The sequence below is a fragment of the Diplotaxodon limnothrissa genome, linkage group LG20 (assembly GCF_057381915.1).
Source record: "Diplotaxodon limnothrissa isolate DT_005_m linkage group LG20, D_limnothrissa_male_GT1.1, whole genome shotgun sequence".
In the NCBI taxonomy this organism is placed as follows: domain Eukaryota; kingdom Metazoa; phylum Chordata; class Actinopteri; order Cichliformes; family Cichlidae; genus Diplotaxodon; species Diplotaxodon limnothrissa.
In genome coordinates, this window is record NC_140615.1 from 8,415,379 (window position 1) to 8,436,927 (window position 21,549).

General features: G+C 39.9%; 3 protein-coding genes across 3 annotated transcripts; 1 reads left to right on the plus strand and 2 right to left on the minus strand.

Moving 5' to 3' along the window:
* Nucleotides 1-134: 134 nt before the first annotated feature.
* Nucleotides 135-1,544, minus strand: LOC146610474 (SCAN domain-containing protein 3-like). The gene has a single exon (XM_085344992.1). The coding sequence runs from the start codon at nucleotides 1,542-1,544 to the stop codon at nucleotides 135-137; it is 1,410 nt and encodes a 469-aa protein (XP_085201118.1).
* Nucleotides 1,545-2,702: 1,158 nt separating this feature from the next.
* ppih (peptidylprolyl isomerase H (cyclophilin H)) lies at nucleotides 2,703-20,805 on the minus strand. The gene is made up of 9 exons (XM_085344224.1): nucleotides 20,685-20,805; nucleotides 11,345-11,409; nucleotides 11,194-11,217; nucleotides 5,408-5,452; nucleotides 4,230-4,272; nucleotides 3,852-3,944; nucleotides 3,595-3,682; nucleotides 3,474-3,514; nucleotides 2,703-2,867 (listed from the first exon to the last, which is right to left on the minus strand). Exons 1-9 carry the CDS (start codon nucleotides 20,748-20,750, stop codon nucleotides 2,799-2,801), a joined length of 534 nt encoding a protein of 177 aa, XP_085200350.1. The 5' UTR covers nucleotides 20,751-20,805; the 3' UTR covers nucleotides 2,703-2,798.
* LOC146610476 (uncharacterized) lies at nucleotides 15,863-16,960 on the plus strand. The gene has a single exon (XM_085345428.1). It carries the CDS (start codon nucleotides 15,863-15,865, stop codon nucleotides 16,958-16,960), a length of 1,098 nt encoding a protein of 365 aa, XP_085201554.1.
* Nucleotides 20,806-21,549: the final 744 nt, after the last annotated feature.

Sequence of the window (21,549 nt, forward strand, 5' to 3'; positions counted from 1 at the left end):
CCCTTTTTCTTTACATTTTACATCTCGACTAAACAGTCTCAATACATTTTCAACAGATAACATCAAAACATTTTAACAATTTTACAGTTTCTCTTTCTTTCCCCCTTATATTCCACGTCCCAACTTTCTGTTGTTCAGTGAGAGAACTGAGCTTTAGTTCGCTCTACTAGGATTTTAAATCTGGGCTGGAATGGTGTCAGGGCCATTCTCATACACATGTGTAGGTGCTCATTGGTGATCCTGGAACGATATTTAGTTTTTATTATGTTCATTGTGGAGAAAGCTGCCTCACAGCTGTATGTGGAGCCAAACATGGTCAAGATGTACAGGGCTACTTTCCTCAGATTTGGGAAAGCTGTCTCAGAGACCAATTGGGGCCAGAAAGTGGCAGGTTCAGTTCTTCCAAACTGCTCTTTCAGGGCCACATCTGCTTGGAGATCAATTAGTTGCATTTGAAGAGGCCCAGCATTTGCCCACTTGAAGTGCTGTGTGACTTCCTTTGAGAACCCTCTGACATCAGTGATGGCAAATGGGTTCTTTATGAACATGGTGAGCTGCTGTCCAAAGCTGAAGCTATCAAAACGTTTGCTGAAGTTTTCAATCAGCTTATCAACAAAGTCAACAAAAGAGGACACATCTCTCTGTCCCTGAGCCTGTTCCTTCACTGTTGGGAAGTGTGCATAGTCTCCTTGCAGGTCTTCTTTGAACACTTCAAGTTTCCTCTGAAAGCAGTGGACAGCTGTCATCAGTTCACAAATTGAATTGTCCTTGCCCTGCAGCTTCAAATTCAGTTCATTCAGGTGTGAAGTGATATCAACCAAAAAGGCCACAATATCCATGTTTTTCCCATCATTTAAAAAGAGAGAAAAGTTTGTTGCTTTTTGACTTTCCAGCTCTTCCAAGAAAGCTGCTACTTCACTTCTGATGGACCAAAATCGCTCCAATGCCCTGCCTTTGCTAAGCCATCTCACATTGTTGTGAAGCAGAAGATCATCAGCGTGTGCATCAACTTCTCTGAGAAATTCCCTGAGCATGTAATGCTGACAAGAAGAAGATGCCCTGAGAAAATTAATCATTTTCATCATTGTTTTCATCACCTCAGCATACTCGTCTGACAGGGTGGAGCATAACACTGACTGATGAATAATGCAATGATAAGAGATTAGCTCGGGATTGTCCTCTTTCATTCTTGCTACAGCTCCTTTCTCTCTCCCCATCATAGCAGGGGCTCCATCTGTGGTTATTGAAACCACTTGGTTTGGCTCTATTCCTCGCTTTGTTAACATTTCCTTAATGGCCAGGTAAATATCCTCTCCTCTTGTAGTGCTGTGAAGGGAAGTTACACCTAGCAGGTCTTCACAGAACTCTTTCTTATCATTGTTGAAGAACCTTACATAAACTAACAGCTGAGCATTGTCAGACACATCAGTGGACTCATCTACAGCCAAGCCTACACATGGTGTCTTATGAATAGCTTCTTCCAGCTGGGATAGCACATCCTGAGCTAATAATTCACTTCTCTTTGTGGCTGTTGATGCTGACATAGGTATTTGCTTTATTTTGTCATGAAGCTCTTCTTTTTGTTTACCCTCAAGTAATGTTTCTGCTACTGAACTCATGCACTCTTTGACAACACCTGCATCTGCAAAGGGCTTTTTGTGTTGACCTAAAATCCAAGCAACTCTGAGGGAACATTCATGAGCACGTTGTTGGGCGGTGAAAGAACTGGTTAAGATCCTTGTGGACTGATCATATTGGGCTCTGAGACTGCTAATTTTCTGGGACCTGAGTTCAGACTTGGGTGGGTATGATTGTTCAAAAGCTTTGTGCTTTGTCTCATAGTGGCGTTTGACATTGCCACTTTTAATCAGTGCCACGGTTTCTGAACATATGAGACACACTGGTTTGCTGCTTGCGGCCGGAAGAATGAACATATATGCGTCAGTCCATTCAGTCTTGAAAGTTCTATTTTCGGTGTCTACTTTTCTCTTTTTTGAAAGCGCCATAGTTGTTTTACCTCTTGTGACTCCCGCTCACGTCTTGTCTCACTGTATCGTTAATCGTCTCGCTTGTCATTCACCTCTCACCATGTCTTTCCTCTGTCTGTCTGTGTCTGCACTCAGCGTTGCGATCGCCTTGAATGCGCAGATGTGATTGGCTAAGTAGTGTCACGTGGGTGGCGTAACTCGCACACAATTGGTTAGTATGTTCCCTGGTCTAATACAGCATGTTCCCTGGTCTAATACAATGTAAGGTTACTGCTTAAAATTGAATCGCCCCGTCAAAATTAAATATAATTTAATATTTTGTTAACTATAGGTCCGGGTCCATATAGGATGGCGACTGGGTCCGGACTCGGACCCCGGTCCGCCTGTTAGTGACCCCTGTTCTAGACTATATCCAATGGTCAGTATTGCAACATTTGACACCCTTTGACACTTAATGAAATCCTTTTGAATAATTTGATATAAAAAAAAATCTGCAGCATTTATAAAAATGTACAGAAATTTATTGATTGGAAATAACACAAAGTATGACCACCATCCAATTCTTTGTTCAATTAAAAAAAGAAAAAAGGTACACAAACAGTCTTAATTTGGACTTGACAGAACAACAGCAATGAAGCAATGAATTTAAAACAAATGCAGTCTGAAACCAAATAAATACATCAATGTCCACTACTGGTCATTGTAGGAATCAGTGTGTTAATGTTTTCTGAAGAATAACAAGTCACAATTAAGACATTAAAAGTATACAGAGGCTGTGTAATGTTGGCATGGTGTTTAGCACGTGTCGGCTCACATCTCTCCACACTGTGCAATGACGATGGGGAGTTTAGGCTTGTTGTTGGGCCCTGTTGGGACATTCTGTAGGAAGAAAGTGACACACGTTTAGAACAAAAATGCCACTCTAAAGCTGTAATCTAAGCACTACATCCAACTACGGTGATTTATATGGACTTGTACGAGTTACAGGTTTAATTATTTGTTACATAAACATTACGTTATAAAAGATTAAACTGTAGGTGTTAGTATTAGGCTGGATACCTGCTTTAAAAAAAGGTCTTGAAGCCTTAAACATCACAGATGTAAAGTGATGAGTGTTTACAAAAGTCAACATTTTATTGGGTTGTGTTCATTTATTTCCCAAAGAAAGGCATTTCAAAATTAATTTTATGTAAGAATTTATTCATTTTACTATTATTATTTGAGCATTTTGGCTCTATTAGATAGCACAACAGAAAACAGACAGGAACATGCAGAAAGAGAGCGGAAGAATTGTGAGAATTTCTTAAATTTAAATGGTAATACTACATTTTAGCTTAAATTTTTTTCATGGCTATTCTCCCCCTTTGAAGTTTTTTAGCTTAGTGTACAATGTCTCTGTCAATTTACTCCTACCAAAAGAACCACAAATACAAATCTGTCCGTTTAAACAAATATGGTAGATTTATAGGGAAGATAAGTTCTTACCTCAATTTTTCTCATGACCAGCAAGCCATCAACCAGTTTTCCTGTAATAATTACAAGTAAGACAATTCAACTCTGACACAGACAATACAGTAAAAAAATGCAATACTGTTGATTTACTCACCAAACACAACATGTTTCCCATCTAGCCAGTCACATTTAGTGCAGGTAATGAAAAACTGACATCCATTTGTTCCTGGACCACTGTTTGCCTGTAATATGATACAATATTAAAACAGACACATTTTGGTTAGGGTGATTTACCTGAAGTGTATCCGTGGAGATTAAGCCATCCAGTAGGAGTTTAACCCAATCAACTGGTAACATTTTCAATCACTATACTGCAAGATAAAATGTAAGTAGATTTATCAAAACACGTACCATTGAAAGAAGACCGGCAGCAGAATGCTTTATTCTGAAGTTTTCATCTGCAAATGGACCTCTATAGATGCTGCAGATACCTGTTCCATCACCCTGCACAAAAGATTAATAGTACATACAGTAGTAAGTAGGGGCTCATAAAGAGAGCAATAGATTAGGAAATTTTAAATGTGTTGTAATATGCTGCATAACCACCAGAGGGGGAAACACCAATGTGGTATAAATCTGTTCAGTTCAAGTCAATAGTTACCATGGCAAGATTTAATCAACAAATTCTCAAATTCACAAAGCGTTTGTGCAAATCTTCCAGACACAGTCAAAAGACAACCATTAAACTATGGATATTTGTGTTGTCAATCCAGTCTTCCATGTACTTACATTTACAAAGTCTCCTCCCTGTATCATGAAGTCTTTGATCACCCTGCCAATGACCAATGGAAAAAGAAAATATCAATTCTGCTAAAGAAAACCTCACAAAAGTTAACAAATATATGAAAAGTATTACAGTCTAACTGTAATAGACAGCAGATTACAAATGTATGCTGTCAAAGGAGCTTGCAAAGAAAAGCGTCTGGACTTCTTTAAGTTGCTTGAAGACGTTTCACCTCTCATCCGAGAAGCTTCTTCAGTTCTAAGGTCAAATGGTGGAGAGTCCCAGATATAAACCTAGTGGGAGTGTCCCCCCACAGAGGGACAAAAGGACCCCCTGATGATCCTCTAATCGCCTGAGCCAAGGTGTGAAACTGGGTGTGGGTCCCAATCAGCCAGAGTTTCGGGTGTGTTCATTGTGAAACCTGGCCCCACCTTATCATGCGAATTCCTGAGGTCAGATGGCCCAGGATGTGAGTGGGCGTTAAGGCGTCTGGGAAGGGATCTCAAAACTGGATTATAGATGGCAGAGAGTTGGTGTCGTAAACCCCCGCCTCTGTTCAAAGATGGTCGCTCACAGTGGACATAGATGGCTTCTTTCACTCCTCTTTCAAACCATCTGTCCTCTCTGTCCAAAATGTGAACATTGGCATCCTCGAAAGAGTGACCTTTATCCTTAAGATGCAGATGGACTGCTGAGTCTTGTCCTGTGGAGGTGGCTCTTCTGTGTTGTGCCATGCGCTTGTGAAGTGGCTGTTTGGTCTCTCCAATGTAGAGGTCTGAGCATTCCTCGCTGCACTGTACAGCATACACCACATTGTTAAGTTTGTGTTTTGGCGTTTTGTCTTTCGGGTGAACCAGTTTTTGTCTGAGCGTGTTGCTGTTCTCTGCAAGCTCCTTTGACTACGATGACCTGGATGACTGAGAACCTTCACAGACACAAATGTATGCTCTTTTCCATTTTCGAAGAGGCAGTGTAGCATTGCAAAAGTTTTCTAAATGACACTATGAATCACATAACAGATGTGCTAGTCTTGTCATCATAGACCCTTCGTTAACACGGTACATTTCTTCTGTAACTATAGCGCAGAATATCATCTCAGCTTTGCTGCTGTAGTGTACACACTTCATAAGTCAAACACCAGAGTTTAATGTAAGCTACAGAAGTCAAGCTGCCATGTGAGTACCTGTGGAATGTGCAACCTTTGTAGCCAATAGGAACGCCATCTTTCCTAAAAAGACAGGAGTCAGTGAGAAAAGAAAATGAAGTAAGCAGTAAAATACTTTAATGTACAAACTGTGTCAACTGTCTCCTTGAAACGAAGTAGATTTGTCTATGTTTGTGATTCAGATTTTCACAGTAAATGGGCCAGCATGAAATATAGTACATCTGGAAAGTATTCACAGCACTTTCTCTTGTTCCACATTTTCTTATGATACAGCCCTATTTCAAATATTATTCTTGGAAATTCATTTAAAAAACAAAACAAAAGTATTCGCAGCCTTTGTCATAACACTCAAAACTGTTATGGCAAACCAGGAGACTAATCAGGTTTGAAGGAAAGACGAATGCAGCATTGTACAGAGTCATCCTTGATGATAACCTGTTTCAACAGAACAGCAACCCAAAGTACAAAGCTAACATATCTCAACCCCTCATTAGGCTAGCTATCTTAACTGTCCATAGACAGGAGTGATTTCCTAACTTTTCCTCACCGGCCGCTAGCTACCTTATGGTTGTCTATCCTGAACCCGAGACTTCATCACTGATCGAGCATCATACCACTTACTTTTCAGTAAGGCGGGGGGTTTTTTTTGTACAGTTTAGCACACCAGCTAACTGATTGCCTTTGTTGTAAACATCCCAGCAATCAAAGATATGCACTTTTTTCCCCCTCACACCAGAGGAAGCAGAGAAACTAGGGCTCTACTCTTCGTTTGTGGCAACAAATTTTCAATTACGGACACACACACCAGGTCTCAGACCACCAGGTCACATTATGAAGGGAAGAAATTGCCCCAGGCCACCAGGGCGGCAAAGCAGTTACTCATGTAACATGGGGCTTCTTCCCTGGATTTTGAGGGCACAGAGAAGCATGGCTTACTTTCACTTCCTATGATAAGTCGGAGCCCACCTCCATCCACGGCTGGCTACGGGCTCCTCCAGGAGTTCCACATTTTCATTGTGAATGAAAGGGCCTACAAAGTGGCGGCTTTAGCGGTAAGAGCACTGAAAATTACCTCCATGTTAGCTGCTTACCAAGCAGAGGTCTATGTGAGGCCAATGCGACTAGGACTGACTAATGTGTGGGAAGAGATCACTGTGATCACAGACATTTATCTTTGCATACAACGCTGCACAATCCAAGCCACATTTCAGGACTGTTCTGGGTTCCATAAGGCATAGATGTGAGACGGGGAAGCAGGAGGATGAGGTCTCAATCTCCATCTTCCCAGAAAACTGAGCCGACACCACCTCCGACCCCATGAGGGATGTGAGATGGGCAAATGAACTGAATCATTTCTTCAACAGATTTGACTCAGCCATGAGGCAGTCTGCAACATCGGCTGCAGACTCACCCACCCCCACTGCTGCTGTTCCACCTCAGACACTTCACACCTCCTCTATTCACCCTGCTCACTCCCCCCCACCCCCAACAACAGCATCCAATACACACTCAACACAAGGCTCCAGCCTGTCTCTCTCAACCACCCAGGTTAGGAGGGAACTGAGGAGGATTAATGGCAAGAAGGCAGCGGGTCCAGATGGCATCAGCTCGAGGGTCGTCAGGTCCTGCGCGGACCAACTGTGTGGGGTGATGGAGCACCTCTTCAACCTGAGCCTGAGGTTGGGAAGAGTCCCACAGCTCTGGAAAACCTCCTGTGTTGTACCAGTGCCAAAGACTTCACGCCCCAAGGACCTCAACAGCTACAGGCCGGTGGCTCTGACATCCCACCTGATGAAGACCCTGGAGCGGTTGGTCCTGGCTCAGCTTCGGCGCCTAATAAGCTCATCACTGGACCCACTTCAGTTTGCCTACCAGCCTGGCATTGGAGCGGATGATGCCGTCATTCACCTCCTACATCGTTCCCTCGCTCACCTGGAGACCGCTGGAAGCACTGTGAGAATCATGTTCTTTGATTTCTCCAGTGCCTTCAACACCATTCTTCCCTCGGTTCTAAAGGACAAGCTGGTGAACTCTGGAGTGGACCATCACCTCACTACCTGGATCCTGGACTACCTCACCGACCGACCACAGTATGTGAGGACTCAGGGCTGTGTGTCGGACAGGGTCGTCTGCAGTACGGGGGCCCCACAGGGAACGGTTCTGGCTCCGTTCCTCTTCACCATCTACACTGCAGACTTCTCCCACAATTCCACCCAGTGCTTCCTGCAGAAGTTCTCTGATGACTCTGCAATAGTCGGCCTCATCACTGATGGGGACGACAAGGAGTACAGAGGTCTGACCCAAGACTTTGTGGACTGGTGCCAGCTGAACTACCTCCAGATCAACGCCAGTAAAACCAAGGAACTGGTGGTAGACTTCCGCAGGCACAAGCATTCTCCACTGCAACCACTGAACATCCAAGGTATGGACATTGAGGCTGTGGACAGCTACAGGTACCTTGGTGTTCATCTGAACAATAGACTGGACTGGACTCATAACTCAGACGCCCTCTACAGGAAAGGGCAGAGCAGGTTGTACCTGCTGCAGAGACTCAGGTCGTTTGGAGTGGAGGGCCCACTCCTGAAGAAATTCTATGACTCTGTTGTGGCTTCTGCTATCTTTTATGGCGTGGTCTGCTGGGGCGGCAGCATCTCTGCTGGGGACAGGAAGAGACTGAACAGGGTGATCCGAAGGGCCAGCTCTGTTCTAGGATGCCCTCTGGACCCAGTGGAGGTGGTGAGTGACAGGAGAACGGCGGCTAAGCTGTCATCCCTGATGGACAACATCTCCCACCCCATGCAGCAGACTGTGACAGCACTGAGCAGCTCCTTCCGTGGGAGACTGCGGCACCCACGGTGTGGGACGGAGAGATTTCGCAGGTCTTTCCTCCCCACTGCTGTCAGACTCCATAATAAAGACTTTAACTGATCAAGCACACACATCCATACATATGCAATAATACTAAGTGCAATAATCCTTTCTGTCATCGTTGTATTTTTACTCAGTTGTATATAGTATTTGTATTTGTATTCTATTTTTATCTTATTGTATATTTATTTTATTTTATTCTACTGTATATAGTATTTTATTTTATTCTATTCTGTACAGTTGTGTACTGTATTTATTCTTATTGTATTCTAATTTTTGCCTCATAACTTTTGCACTGTCCACTTCCTGCTGTGACAAAACAAATTTCCCACGTGTGGGACTAATAAAGGTTATCTTATCTTATCTTATCTTATGACAGACCTTTGCTCAGGCAGTCACCCAGCTTCCCACTCAGTTCAAGATCCCAAAACAAGGGCTGGTAAGCCACAACTCAGACAGCAGTTCCACCGGAACAACCCGCGTAGCAGGTAAGTCAGCAGCTCAGGAAAAAGAAGAGTGTGGCCTGACATTCCCCTGCCATTTTATCAAAGAGTACTCCAAGTTACTGCCTGTCTTCTGGCCTCGTGCACTCAGTTTGCTCTAGGGCAGACCAGGGTGTAACTGAAGCCCAATCTGGCCTATGTGGAATCTGGAATCTCCGTTTTCCATAATGGGACATCAAAACAAATGCTAGGAATGAGAACTTTAGGCTACTTGTGTAACCCCAGTTCTCAAAGTAAAATGAGTAAGATGTCTCAATAGACAAGCCCTTCTTGCTAAGGAAAGGCAAGAAGAGGTGCTTATCCTGAATAACAGCTACGTAAGCATAAGTTACTAAAGGATAGGTGGTTCTGCCCAACGTGGGTTTTACAATTAGGGCTGGGCGATGTGGCCTAAAATCCATATCACGTATAATTTGAAGCACGTGCGGTAACTATATATATCGCGATATATTATTTTCTTCTGTATAACGTATTTTCAATAAGGCACACTTAAAATCCTTTAATTTTCTCAAAAATCAAGAGTGTGCCTTATGTATGAATTCTGATTGTGCTTACTGACCTCGAACCGATTTGGGCGTGCAGAAATCTGTTAAAAAATGTTTTAGTACAACTTTGGTAAGCCGCACTGCTTAATGGATTGTCAGAGCATTACGGCTGCCGTAGTGAGGAGCTTCGCGTAGTAATCTGGGTCCAAAACGCCATGGGTTCAGGTCCCAAAGTCAAACGAACACTGAGAGTTAAAAACGGTCTAAATCCTTTCATCTTTAATAAAATCATCAGTGTTGCTGCTTTACCAGGTGTAACAATTAAGTTTAACATCCAGGCATCCATGAAAACAGAATTTATTAAATTTAACGGAGTTAGAAGTTAACAGGAAGTTAGCTCGCTAGTTTCCACCTAAACATTTCATACCATGTTCTGACAGAAATTTCTGAAACTAATTAAAACGTACAGCTCTGCTACCACTTCCAACATAAATGAAGACAGAAAACTAATCAGCAGTGGCGTTTTGCAGGGTTACTGAAGTTGAACTACCTGGTATATGTTGTGCTATGTGATTGCTAGCGACACAGCTATGTTAGCATAACATTAGCACAGTGAAGCTGGAGGATGAACGCCAAACGTTTTTTCCACTCGATAAAAGTTAACGTGAGGGATTCTGGTGGTTAGGGACAAATGCAATCACATAGCAGGATTCTATAAACTTCAGTCAGGAGAACAACTGAGATTTTTCATCCACAATACAAGGTTAGTTATTAATATACTGCAACAACATGGGAATAGAGCAGCTGCGAGAGAATTCAACATTAAGGAATCAATGTTACGGAAGTGGAGGAAGCGCAGTTTTTGGCTTTCCCCATATTTCAGAAGTGCTTCATCTCTTTGCTATGACTGTCGCCCAGCATAATTTGCAGACGATAATGGTTGTAGCCGCTGCGATGCTTTCGACCAAAACAGGCGCAGCTGGATGACATCATCAACATGCGCTATTGCGGTAGAGCGTATAGTCAAAATCTCTATCGTTGGCCAAATTTATATCGTTTCTATCGTATATCGTTTATATCGCCCACCCCTAGTTACAATCACCAGCCAATCAAGATTAGTGGAATGAGATAAATGCTCATCTCAGGGAGGCACATCCCATTGTGAGACATCTCACCCATGCTATTCTGGGAACTGGGGTTATGCAAGTAACCCAAAGTTTTCTGCAGCAGGAAACACTGCATCAAAGCACAGGACACACCTCAGTTCTGATAATGTTGATATGCGCTTTTTTCTTCCTTCAGTCACCAGATACTTACTCCTTCTCTAGTACACTTACCACGCAGGCACACATTTCAGCCCGAAAATACAGTGGAATTTGTAAAATGCAAACCAATGAGCACCCCAAAGAGTTAATTCTGTTCATCTTGATGTAGCAATGTCAGTGGGAGAAGCGTTTCTCAATTTGCATATTAATGATCAAGAAACTGACCTCATAGCCCATTGTTCATTCAGTGGGCTAGTTTCAGTCATTGTGCAAAGGTACTGTTTATATGGTTGGGGAAACCTGCAGTCAGCTTAGACTGAAGAAGTCACTTGAATGAGTGACGAAACATTTCTCCCACTGAAAAAGTTACGTCTAGATGAACAGAATCAGCTTTTTGGGATTTACTTAAACGGATGATTGAGCATGCATCAAGGCAAACGAATGAGCGGTTCAGTTCGCAAAACCTTTGCTTTTCTCTTAAGAATATTATGCTCATTATTAAGACAATAGTATTTCTTATGTGATTACTCGATAATTGATGGAGTACTTGATCACTAAAATAATCAATAACTGCGGCCCTGCTAACAAGTGCTTTCAAGAAGAGCATGTAAATGTTATGTCAATAACTGTACAGATTGGTGATGTGGTATTTGCAAATATGCATCCACCACACATTGCCTTACCTGAACTCTCCAGTACAGAACTGCCTGTAAGAGATTATGAAACTGTTAAAGTTTGATTTCTGTTAACACATACTGTATATCAAACAACAACAAAGAAGATTATATCATATAAGGCTGTGAGCAGTCTGTGATTGTGTGACTTGTTCTCTACCGGAAGTTCTCAGCTGTCTTTGGAACCACATCAGCAAAGAGCTCAAACTTCATCCGTCCAACATCCTGTCAAACAGTAAAGCAAAGTTAACAATAATTGATCAACAGAATTATCAAAGTTCTCGCAAACTTTTTTTTAAAAACAAAAACAAGATAATAAGTTTGATGGGGTGGTCCCAATTGTCATGAATACACAACAAAATGTCAGTGCTTGGGAGGAAAAGAAGAGCAGACACATGGACAAATTTCAACTTTTATACTGAATATTTTAGTCAACTGAATCAAGTTTATAATTAGTCTACTAAAATCTTATGACATTTAGGCAACAAAAGCCAGACAAAAACAAAGAATTTAGATGTTTAATTTAATGACTTAAACTAAATAATGTTTTAGTCAAAAGAATATACAAAACTACATCTAAATTTCATGTCAAAATCAACACTGCAGTAAAGAAAACTACTGGTTAACCAACCAAAGGGTAACCACACAAAAGAAAATACCTCGCGGAGATTTGGCACCAGAACACAGAAACAGGTTATTCTTGTCTAAATGATAATGTACACTCACTAACACCCTTTCAGAGGGAGCTGAAGTTACACTTTCTACTTTCTACTTCTGGTTTTTAATTTGTGTCGACTTCGCTGAACACTTTACATATTCGGCGAAGTTGAACATAACTACTGTTGTTTAAACAACACAAGCTCTGCTGTGTCTCAGTTTTGATGTCATGCAGGTGTGACAACAGAAATAATGAGATGCTACAATCTTGATGCAAAACGTCACTGGACTATAAATTATCTTAGCCTTGTATTTACATATATACATGTAAATGAGTGTGGCCATCTCTCCGCCCAGTTCTCTGATACTGTTGAATTCATGTAAGTGGCCCACTGTTACAACAATGTGTGCAAGTCTGTGTGAGAGAACAGTCTAACATTTGGAGTACAAGGAGCGGTTTGTCCTCATGACATCACTGCACAACTCGTCCTCCACTCCATGTGGACAAACCACAGTGGCCTCTAGATGTCCTGTGCTTGCCAGATAAAAGAGATAAAACAGTATGCTTAAGGTTTCCAGACAAAGAAATGAAATCAGAAATTGTGTTGATAAAGAACAAACAAGCACAGCACATTTTATCTGGTAAGGGTTTTCCCTTGTTGGAGTCTGGTTTCCCCTGACGTTTTGTACCCAACAATAGGTAAGACAGCTTTTAACTTTCTTTCTTAACAGTGGACTACTTTTGTTGTCATCCTATTACTAGGGTATCAACTTTCCAAGATTATTTCCATTTCAAGGGATTTATGCTACTTGGAAAAACCAGGTCTCAAGTGCACCGACTTAGACATAAGGCCAAGGCTTTAACTAACAAACAATGTTGAAATTTTCCAATCCACAGCGAGCAAATTCACCACACCTATATTAACTGATCAGGAGGAGTAAAAGAAAATAATAACAATACCAAAACTGAGAATAAAACCACACAGCAAACTAATCAAGCCAAACCCGAGGCTACAGTGTTGACATAGTCCACATATCAACTTTGCAACAGGAATAATCACCAGTCTATTGTGGTCAAAGACAGACGAGTTGACATTTCTGTGAACCGGCCATTCACTGGATCTTGAGTCCCAAGAAACGAGTGTAACTTGATATACATGAGGTGTAGGCAAACAAAATAATTTAAAGGGAGTAGTTTCAAACACACATTGTGAGCATTCACTGGTTGTCGTGGCTGCAGGACATGCAAATTGATGCACCAGGAAGTCGTCACTTCCATGATACATGTGGGAGGGAAAACAAGCCGAGTTCTTGGAAAAAAGAAATAGAAGGTGTGCCTCATCAGGTGTGTGCATCAACAATGGGGAAACAGGATCATGAAGAGTTGCCTACCTGCTCATAACAGTCAGGTCAGAAGCAGGACTTACATTACTAAACAAGAGTTATCCACCTCTGCTGAAGCTTACGGAACTAATACAACACAGCATAAAAAGGTAAATTCAGAGCCATTTATTATTTCGTTCTCATGACAAACACAGGATTCTTCAATGGCAGAACATGATTTAAATCTAAAGGAACATAAAGTTTATGTGTGTGCTGTATTGTGCAGAAGTGATTCTGCGGTGGCAAACTGATTGGTCAGTTTGAATACAACACTTTAGCATGTCTTAAAATTACAATAAAAGGAGTTTACCATACCAAAATAACAACTGATGCTTATTTTCATTAGCGATTTCCCACTTTCTTAGGTATGTAGGTACATACAAGATAAGCAGACTGGTCATGTTAATCAATGAGGCCCTTACAATTTTTTCTGGGATGCACATCAAGTACTGTGAGAGAAACTGAGAATTTTTGCATTTGTTCATTTTTAACACTGCTTGGTATCTCGTTTCCTCTTTTAATCTAATATTTTAATATTAATAATTTACCAGTGCATCAAACGGATACACCCCAATTTATTTTCAGGGTGTATGGTTTGTAATCATCTCAGTCTTAGCGACCTGTAAGCAGGGTAACACAGCTTTTAAGCTACGACTACACCAAATTTGATAATGATACATATCTATAGTACTACATGAATGCATTTTGCCAGTCCACTGTGACCCCTTAACTGTTCAGACTTTACAAGTGCGGTGCATACTGTAATTATCAGGAGAACGTTTTCTAAAATGAAATTGAATGTAAACAAGAAAAGACATTTTATAACTTGCAGGAGAAAATTATCTTTATAGTTTAATGAACTTGAGATTCATACAATGTATATGTATTCCCTTTGGTGGAGTCTTAAAGCAGACCTCTAAAATACCCTCTTCATATAATGATCAAAGTTTAGAAATACAACGATAATCTGAATAGGGGCAGGAGCAAAGGTATTCAATAAAATAGATCTGCAACAATTTACTCAGTAACTCAATTATAAAATATCCTGAAGGCAATATTTTTTTATATGTTTTACAATTAATTATTAACATCTACACCAGGAGATCATCTGTAGCAGGAAAGATTGCAGCTACTGATTATTCTATCTATTATTCCTTCAATTAACCCTTTCATGCATAGTGGTCACTACAGTGGACAGCTACTCAAAGGCTGTTTTATTGTGTTTGTGTCAGTGTTGATGGTATACTTGCACATAAACTACTACATTGGATACTGATATGTCACTCCATACCTTGCCACCCACTGGTTGTTTAATATTACTATAGATGCATGGCATGTTTCATTGTAATTATCGTTATTTAACCCTGTCATGCATGAATCAGGATTTTTTTCTCAAGTATTTTTATTCATCTTTTCAAACTTGGTGTGTGTCTGTGTTTTTGTGCATGTGTGCAATGAAGATAAACAAGTTTATCGACATTCTCAGAACTGAGGCGTGCCCTGTGCTTCAATGCAACTCTTCCTCCTGTACAAAACTGAAGTTTTGATGCTATAGATGTTAATAATTAACAATAATATTTCAGTGTCCAACCTAGCAGCACTGGGTCAGTGGCTCAGTGTGTTACATATTTATATTAATATAATCCAGAAAAATAATCCTACTAAAACCGTGAAATAAATATGATCCAACTCCACGCCCTTTAGACTCACACTGGTTGTTGCAGGTATTGCTGCCATATAATGTAGAACAGCGGCCAAAAGCCTTCAGCGAGCTTCCTGGTTTAAAGATTATATCAAACTAACTTTACAGTTCATCTCCGTATTTTATGTTCTGTAGCTCTACTGTAGATTTTAACTGAAGAAAGCAGCAGACGGGAGTGGCGAAGTTCGCTTTTATTCATGTTGAAACTTGTTTATCGAGTGGTTTCAGAAAAGAGTCCCACCAGCTTTTTCCTAGTAAAGGTGTAATGGTGATTACAGGAACAAGCGCTGCTGTTTTGCAAGGCAGAACAATGTTTTCTTTCATTCCACGTGAGCTCACCGTCTCGCTAACGACCGCAACTCTTTGCGTTAAACTATGACAGCATTGTCATCATTTCTGCTGTTGTGCTATCTAGGGGCAACATGGGCTTAAGACAGTATGCTTGCTGGTTAGTAAAAGGCAGACATCACAGCTCCCCCTACCAAATACCAAGTGTGTGGTTTAGGTTGTGATAAATAAGTAAAAATACAATGGCATGAAAAAAAAATGTTTTTCCTTTTTTGTTAACTACCATGTTATTTTATTTTTATATTTATCTTTTATTATATTTTCTCCCCGTTTCTGTTAAATCAAATCAAAGTAGTGTTTTTTTCTCTTGTGAATATTTACTATTGTTCATTAATAAAGGCATAAGTACTTCTTATCAGATGACTTGATTAATTGATAGAATACTCAATAACTACAACAATCAATAGCTGTAGCCCTAGAACAAAAGCCCTAGAAGAGTCAGAAAATAGGTGGTTTCTCACCTTGCACTCACAGCTAAAAGCTCTTTTGTGGTTTTTTTCTCCCGTATAAGCTTTCATCATGTCTATACAATTTCTGCTGTCTTTCACAGAATTTCCTGGAACATCTGAACACTGCAGTCCAAGTCAAATGCTGCCAGAGTTGCCATCTTTGTTTGACACAAGCCACACTTTCAGAATGATGGCCATTATACATGAATGGGAGGGCATGTCTGCCAGTCACACAGACAACACTGGAAAGTATGTTTCACTTTTAATTTCCAAAGCAGGCCTGGAAACAGTGCTCTTTTATTTATGGTGTCAAAAACGGTACACCATCTTTATGAGTGCGTGCAGCCTGTCCATCATACTGGCTGACTGGCTGATGACCATTTTAATGGCAGCTGTGTGGTTACTGGGTCCTGTCCACTCATTTACACCCTGCCTCATTTTGACTAATGCCTCAGCAACATATGCAGCATTACCACTGCCCATGATATGCCTGAGTTTAATGGACTACCTTTTAAGAGACAAAGCTCTTAGCAACGGCAGAGCCTTCTTAAAAACCCTCGGAAATATACTCCTGACACTTCTCGTGTGGCTGCTAGCTTTTATGTGCTCTTTTAGCCATGCTGATGCTAAACTGATGGATATGAGTTGCGGCAAAGGGTTGAAGAAAGCTCTGGTGTGTGAAGTGCAGGAGTCAAAACTGGTGATCAACTTCATTGCTGGGATTTTCACTGCAATCCTTTTAGCACTGCTACCATTTTGCTCACATATTCCCCAGTGGGTAAGAGATGCTGACAAGTTCTGTGAAGCAGTGGAAGAACAAGAGAAGGTGGGGAACAACTTGCTACTCACTTCAACCCTCTGCCCAGAGACAAAAGGTGATGAAAAGAGTTACCTGACACATACAATCCACCATCGACCGCCTCTCTGGATCAGTCTAATACTGGGCTTTGCCACATTCTGGATGCCTTTTCTTGCTGTGTCTCTGGCCTGTTTGGTTTTTGGCCTTGGAGTACCTGCATACATCTCTGTTAACCTGTTGTGGCTGGAATGCACCAACAGTTTACTGCTGGGTGTGCTATTCTGGGTAAAGAGCAAGACTCTAGGGCCACACACCAATTTACCAGAAAATCTGTGCTCATGGCACATTTACTGGCATATAAGCACAGAAATGCAACCCAAGCTGATGGTTCCTGAGCTCAACCCATCAAAAGAGAAGAGAAATACTTACAATGTGTAAGAAAAAACCTGAAAGTAACAGACATCATAAGCCTAGATGGAAAGTCAAACTCATTGTACAACGTGGGCCACATACAGCAGACTTTGATGCTAAGTGCATCGAATCCCTATGCATGGGACAAGTTTTTCTATATGATAAAGAAATATTGCTGTAGTAAATAAAAGAAATCTGTCAACACAGCTGGACTTAAAGTGTAAGAAATGTATAACATTACAGAAAGGTTTTGGCAGCTCATTGGTCAGACTGTCCTGTAATTATAAACAGAGTTTATGTTAATTCAAAGAAAATGTCATTTTTACCCCCGTCTAGGTTTTTGATAATGTTTGTATATGTAAGCATCATTCTGTCTTTAAACACACTGACTAAAAAAGCTTTGAATAGCAAACTTTGTAGGGGTCTAGAATGAGGTCCTATTAACAATCTATTCAAATCTGACTTATATCCATCAAGCTATTCAAGGTCAGCTTAATGTTTTATTGGTCAAAAATTGCCAAACAGACTTATAACTTAGAAACTATGACTGTTAAAGTTGTAATGTGTATTGCAAACATATACAAACAACAAAAAAGGTTAAAACTAACTCACATTTGACCTCTGACATCATCTTTAAGGTAAATAGATTCATCTGAAGGTCAAAGTGCTAAAGGCCGTTTTAAAATATCTTACAGCCACTGTTTGCACTGCCAGCATAAGCGATATAGGTTACCAGAAGTTTATATTATATTTACTATACTATGTTTTAAAGCAAGTACTTTAAGAATTAAAAAAAAAAAAGAAGAAAAAAATAAATAATATATTACACAAAATACAATACTATTCTAATAAAAGTAAATACTGCTCAGAGTGTGAGCTGCCTTGGTGACGGTTTCCACGCTGAGTGCTTCTTGGTTTATTGGGGCTTTTTTTGGTTTTTGTATTTGGATTTTTTTTTGTTTCTTTTTTATTTTATGTAACCGTAGCCCCTTCGTAATAGTTGTTGTAATTGTAAATTTTTTTTTCTTCTTTATCTATTAGTAAATTGGTGTAGTATGAATGGCAATTCACCCCTGGTCTACACTACAAGAAACGTGATGTGATGAGCCACTAAGAAAGTTTCACCTGTGTCAATGCTGCAGGAAATGTCTACTCTACTCTAAGTTACACACCTGATGCTATGACTGAATGATTGATTCTAATTTATTCCTTCTTCTGTTAGAATCAGGTAACATCATAAAATTTTATTTTACAATACCTTCTTTTTCCCTCTTACCACTCCTGCTGCTTGACTGTTTTGTACAAATCAAAAAGGTACAAAGTTTCTTCTGGATGTTCATGAACATCATTAAATATGATCAGCAGCTACAATGGATGTAATCTTTTTTCTATCATATGTTATTTCCAAGTTGGAGAATAAACTTAAACTTGACTTAAAACTAAGCTTTTAATCCGACACTGACGCCATCTGCTGACGAAGCTGAGATAACACAACTGAACGCACTGCAACACCAACACTGACCTCACAGTGGCATTTTGTAATTGGCTGTAACTAAAATGCATCTTTTCTTTACTTAACCATATCATAATAATAAGGCTGTTTATTATAAGTAAAGGGGTCTTATGAAGACTTTTTTCTTTTGTTGTAATTATTTTAGATGACAGATGTGTCCTAAAAACTACAATATGCTGGTACACGTAGTTCAAACTTCATACCACCACCATTCTATGTAAAAACAGTCGCTACTAGCACTACTGACATTCTCCTTTCTTAGGCTAACATATTTTTCTCTCAAAGTCTTAAGCAAACCTAAATATGGAACAATCTTCAACTAGAAAATTCAGGAAAATGAATTAAAAAAAGAGGACTTAACTAACATGTTAACATAATATGGTACTTAGAGTCTGTATATTATTTTAATGCTTTCAAAGGCAAGTTATGATAATAGCGGTTCATTTTTAATGTTAAAGGGAACTTCTGTCACTTTCATTAAAAAAAGAAAAAAAAAATATGACTAATCAATGCGAGAGTCTGAGACAATGAACCATCATTAATCAAAATGAAAAATTAAAGATAAACATAGAAAATAATTCTTGGTCTCTCTGTTTTAAATAGCTTTTGTCTTTTTATCTTTTCTCTAATTTCTTTTTACATTGTTCCTGCTTCATTATGCAACTGGGGGCGGTGTCTTTAAAGGAGCTCATGGGATCAAATTTCCACCTATTAGTTATTAAGGGGCAGGCTCATAAAGCACCACAGAAAAAAGCTAAAAATAATATTGACTTTCAGGACTATTTACTTCTTTTTAAAACTCTAAAAATATATTAAATAAATCTGTCTAAAAATACATTAATACATAATGTAAGCTTGAATGGCAATGCCAATAACACTTGATGCAGAAAGAAGTAAAATACATATTAATTTATAAATACTTGTATTTCAATACACACACTCGCATACATATATAAACTTTGCACAAACAATATTTGTGATTGGTCAATTACTTCTTTGTTGTAATGATTTTTTTGGCACTAAATCTTAAACTGTCAGAAATCCTGTTTATTTGCCCTTAAATGGTGCCACATCTATAAGGAAAATGCTTTTGTGGGTTGAGCAGCAGGTAGAGTATGTCTTCTTTTTCAATGCCAAACAGCTTATTCTGCTATTGATTCTAGTTTTGATTCTCAGGTAAAGGAGGTCCTGGCACTCAGGTGCCATGGGCAAATGATTAGAAGCACCCATAAGCAAGAACAGTGATCAGATGTTGTCTTTTCCAAGCATGCTGTGCTTGACTGCTCTAGATATGGCAACTTCAAGATGGCGTTCTGCAAAACAAGCAATACTTAGTGTGAGCAATACCGAGTGAGCCCTAGCCCCCTACCATCTCCAAGTTGAAGGCCAAGATCTGTATAATGGGGGATGACAGAGACGGTGGCGAAGTGTGCATCTGAGGGCAACAAGACCACACGAAGACCGTTTCCTTACCTGTCACCATAACAGTATGTGACCACCATGAGGTGGAGGTGCCAGGTTGGTGTGGCTGTATGGGTCTTCCACATGCTACTGAGGCTGCTGTTTGTTCAATGAATAAATTGTTAAATTGCCAGGATGTATTGATTCTTCAGATTTTAATCATCCAATCTGATAAATGACACTAAATAAAAGTGAAACGCAAATAAGATATTTGGCATTGGAAAAGATTTTAATGGGCACAACCCACATACAAAATTCTCCTTCTCAAATCACAAATGTGGTACCATTTAAGTGAAAATAAATAGGCCAAGAAGCATTGTTACAGGATAATCCCCAAGTTTACATACACACCAAGTCTATACATGTGTGCGTGTGAGAGACACATCTAAAGTTTTCAAAAAGTCATTTTTCCAAATGCAGCTTTTTCCACGGTGTCAATAGAGGAATAACAGTCACATAACAAATTTATCGTACCATACTGATATGCATTTAGTTGCGAGGGTTATTCTTTTGAACAACATCGGGATATCTTCGATTTGAAGTCAACGTGCTTTCTCTGTCCGCGTCAACATTAGTTCAACAAACTCACCCGTATATAATGAAAAGGATTATAAATGTTTTGCCTCCCTTATTGTATATAATGTACATCAGGTGTGTATGTTTTACAACAAGGTCGTTTAACAGGGTTTAACCAGACTATGAACTTTATTGTTGCCACTGATGTGACGCGGTAACGTTGCCCGGTTAGCTTCAAAGTGTCTTTATGATGCTACTCACCTGCCCTCCAATGGTAATGTCGAAGAACACAACCGGGTTGTTGGGGTTTGAGGCTTGAATCGACATTGTCGTGATTTACCCGCTTTCTGAGACAACAAAATGCAACGTTTGGCTATTTACACAGCAATCATTTGAACCACGATCTGCGCTGTCGGAACTACGGCGTCTCGCGAGAGACGTGCTACAGATCCCTTCTGCGGACAAAAGACTTTCGTCACCAAAAGCGCGATTGTACGGAAATAAATGATAATGGCGACATGCCTACTGATAGCAGCGTAACAAATGAACAGTTTATTTTAAAAAAATAAATAAAAAAAAAGGCTGAATTTGTCTTTACTTCTACCTAAAAAACTGTCAACGAAATTACTGCATTTAGTAGTCCTTTCCATATCAAATTCATTAAGTGAGTATCAACTGGTAAGGTAAAGGTCTGGAACTTAGTTTTTCTTTTATTAAAATCTATACCATCTATAATCTCAAATCTATGCTTATAAATACAGCAGCAAAAAATCTTTCACACGTGAAATTTCCAATTTAGACTAATTATACAATACAAAATGAAAATGTTGGGGGTGTAAATCACTTGAATTCCAGAGTGTCAGTCCTGCTCTGGTATCTGACATTTGTGAAGAACATCACATAAAGCTGTCATGGGCCGCATCCATAAAGGAGGAAAAAAAAAAAAAAAGAAAAAAAAAATCACTGTTCACAAAAGTCCAGGAAAACTGATAATCTGACCTTCACCAAAAAACAAAGCCTTGTCTGATGGGTGCAGTAGGTTTCATGTGGCTCTAGCAAGGGCTAAGAGGAACTGTGTCGGCCAGGATGTATAGAGATGTAGCTGCATGACTGTAGTTCAGACAAT